Source organism: Limulus polyphemus, unplaced genomic scaffold (genome assembly GCF_000517525.1).
Source record: "Limulus polyphemus unplaced genomic scaffold, Limulus_polyphemus-2.1.2 Scaffold2755, whole genome shotgun sequence".
NCBI classification, from domain to species: Eukaryota; Metazoa; Arthropoda; class Merostomata; order Xiphosura; family Limulidae; genus Limulus; species Limulus polyphemus.
The window spans coordinates 13896-17605 of NW_013668365.1; the positions used below are offsets into that span (position 1 = coordinate 13896).

The 3710-nt window shown below is 33.3% G+C and overlaps 1 protein-coding gene across 1 annotated transcript in view; it reads right to left on the reverse strand.

Moving 5' to 3' along the window:
- The window catches only part of LOC111087852, a gene marked incomplete at its 3' end in the record, with an annotated part of 14939 nt that extends 12825 nt beyond the window's left edge, over positions 1 to 2114 (reverse strand). The window contains exon 1 of the mRNA XM_022396017.1: positions 1876 to 2114. Coding sequence (XP_022251725.1) covers positions 1876 to 1957 — 82 coding nt within the window. The remainder of the gene's footprint in view (positions 1 to 1875) is intronic.
- Positions 2115 to 3710: the final 1596 nt, after the last annotated feature.

A 3710-nucleotide genomic window follows, 5' to 3' on the forward strand; every position in this document is an offset into this window, starting at 1 on the left:
TACTTCAATAAAGTTAAGGGTAACTGCCTTCCCTCAACTGGCTATTGACAGTGATATGCAGTAGAAGCTGAGACGTTGTGGGTGTAAGCACTGAGTTTCATACCCATATTTGATTTTCCACGACGGCTGACTAGATTAGCACCAGCGTTTGGATTATGTTTGATAGATGGGATATCCCCAAAGCATTTGGGTGCTTTTACCACAGACATTGTCCGCTATGTCAATAAGTTGACAACCTGGACCGATAACGGTAATGCGACATTAATTCATTATTGTTTTATAGTGCTGATTCAATCGCCTATTAACAATTAATGTAATCAATAGTTTGCGAGATATATATATATATATATATCTTTCTTATGGATTGATAACCTTCTATTATACAGCGGGAATTCTCAAAACATGAAATGACAAACCAGTTTTTGAGCTATTAACTCTGATAAGATACCCTAATTGTGGCCGAAACAAAACACAAAAAATATTTACTGAAGATGGTGCGTATGTCGCAAACAAGGCTGTGGTCACTTGTACACAAAGATATGATACCTATAACCCAAGCACTTTCGAAAGGTGGTCCTTTCTTCTTCAGGGGAAAACTGTTTGCTCCTTAAAAAGAAATGTCCACCTTTCGAAAGCGTTCAGGTTGTAGGGTATCATATATTTGTGTTACATTGATTTGCTGAACCTACATGTTTTTCTAACATCATGAATGTGGTCATTTGTAAGTGTCCACACCTACAAGTATCACAGCCTTATGGAAAGATAGCGTTTTTGCATTTATATCAATTGATCCCAACTGCAATAGCAATGGGTTTCCAGTTTCACTGTTTGATCCTGTATTTATTTTCAATCAGTGATTTCCGTGACTTCAGTCAGCAAAGTTGTCGTATGCAAGTTTATATAAGTCAGCATACGTGCGCATTTTTCGAGTTTAATTTTATCTTAATACATACAGTTTAAATCTGAACCATCAAATTAAAACTTTAATCTTCATTCAAATATCTTAAGCTACTTTCGTCTTTGCGATAATATGTTTTTAACTTTACTTACTTCATTTACTTTTTACAAACTAAATACACGATCCTTCTGTTAATTGCTGTTTATAACTACCTGTTTGGCTAATTAATCATAATTAAAGTTATCATATGTAAACAGGTTTGGAAATATGTTAAGTATCTATACAGATGAGAGCAGTTATTGCTCGGAATTTAAAGTTTTAAGGTCATAAAGAGGGGATTTACTGACCGATGTGAGCTAATATGTTACTAGTTTCTAATCAAAAATGTAATAGGTGTACTTACTCTGATATAAATATATACATTCACTCAACAGCACGAAGACATTATTTAGAGATGAAGCTGTCAGTGAGTTTCGTACAGAGCGTTAAAAAACAAGAAAATATATTACGATTCAAGGTGTATCACAGAAATAGGCATAAGGAGGTGAATTTAGATTTCACCTGTCTACGAGTTCTTGATAAGATGATTAGTTATCTATATAAATTATAAAACTATACGCCTCGAAGAAGTTGATGAATAATGAAAAAGAAATGTTTAATACAAGCTACGATATAGTAATAAAAATGTGGTTAAAACATTCAGTATTATGAGTTGGTAGAAGACATACATATACATGAGTCAATTAAGAAAATATTATGATAATTTATAAAATAAAACTTTTAGCACGATTGAAGTATTCAACAACTTTGCAATCAGTGATTCTTCAATTATTGTTCAAAGTTTTGAGCAACTCCTAAGTTACGTTCAGTTACACTCAATATATTTTTCGGGGGTAAGGTGGGGAGGTAACGTAAACAAAACATGTTTTCAATTCTAGATTTTCAGTTATCCAGAACCTATGAATACTATGACTTACCTTGACTCTGCCCAGTTGATATGTAAAGCAGTGTAATTAAAATTGCAAAGATATTTTGAACTTTCCTTGGGAACCGGTACATTCTGGTTTTTCAACAGACAACCAGGTATTTAATATACTCATCTAAAATTTCATATGAAATAAAATAATATTCCTGTAAAAACGCGACAAACCGATAAAAGAAAAAACGTTAAACTGTGACGGTCTGTTCTGAAAAGTTTCACAGGTAACTCGAGCGCTGTCTTTTCTTTACTACGAGTATTTTTTATAAGAACTGGGAAGCTTGTGACTCCATAGCTGCACAACTTTACCCGACGTAACACGCACTGCCTTTTTGTTAAAGCTGTTATTTTGAGATAGCTTATCTTTCAGAAAGATTACAACATACGTGGCATACTTAGAAAGCAAGCTTTGCTATTATTGTAGGTCTGGTTATATTTATTACTTTTTAATCTTGGTGAGGGATTGATATGGAACCATTTTAAGTTGTGCCCTTCTTATCATTCTAGATACATAGCTAAAGGCACACAGTATATTAATTCACAGAACTCACGACTTCTACGGTGATTCACTTGGGATAATAAAATTGCGTTGCAGATACTGTGAGTTTCAATAGATATTTAAAATACGCGTGTAAGGATAGTTTTATATATTTTTTGAAATCGCGTATATTAGTGTATATTCACAATCTGTTATTCTTCTAACAGAAAGATTTAACAACAACCCGTTGTGTAGTTATTAACTAAGTATATCTTAGACATTTAAGGTAATGAAACTTGGAAAGATAAGGTTTCTTACACTTACACTTTAGACCCGCCATCAGCAGGTGGTTAGGGTGCTTCACTCGCATTGACTAGCTGCCTTTCCTCTAGTCTTTCACTGATAAATTAGTGACAGCTAAAGCAGATAGACCTCGTGTAGCTTTGCGCGAAATTCAAATCATTACCTAAATGTTTTTTGTTTTTTTTTAGTTTTACACCAATGAAATACAGATACGTTTATATATGTATATATTATTAGGCCTGGTAGTTAAGGCTTTCGATGCGCAATCCTCACGTGTTCGAGTCCCCATTGCCAAACATACTAGTCCTGTTAGATTGCTGTCAAAGCCGGCCACCTGGGTGTACAAATTCTTGGCTTAAGTAAACTAAACCACCGTGACCCGTTGGGTCAACCACTATTCAGAGGTTCTGAAGAATTCAAGCTAATTTCAATATTGCACCGAAATGACGGTTTATTTTGAGATGATTTAATTAAATATTTCAATCCATTCGTGTTATTCATAATTCAAGAAAAGATATTTGATTGTTGTCATCTTACGCCTTTTAATGAAGATGGGAACATTGACAGGGAAATAATATAATAGCCAATGCTCGGCGAGAGGTTTTCGTTTATAAAATTTTGTTGTTGTTCTCGACTTGATTTTTATTTATTACCTCGTCTTCATAGTTACTATTTGCAAATAGTCAATAATATTGTAGGACCATTTTCATCTCATCATTTAATTTCTGTTGTGCATATATTGTTGTATAGAAGACATTTTAAAGTGATTCATCAGGTGGAAAACGAAGTGTTATAATATTGGAATGTATGAAAAGTGACCCGAAAAACGGGGCTAACTCGGTAACCCGTGGCCCGATTTTAACGAAACTTGTTTTATTCTGTTTTTATTCTCATTTCTATTTTCATTTCATTACAAACATGGCACTATTATACGCTGTTTTTGCTGTATTTAATTACAGACAAGCAAACAAACAATCGCAGAGTTTTAGTAGTATATAGATAGATAATATCGTTATATTTAAATATATATATATATATATATATATTAGTTT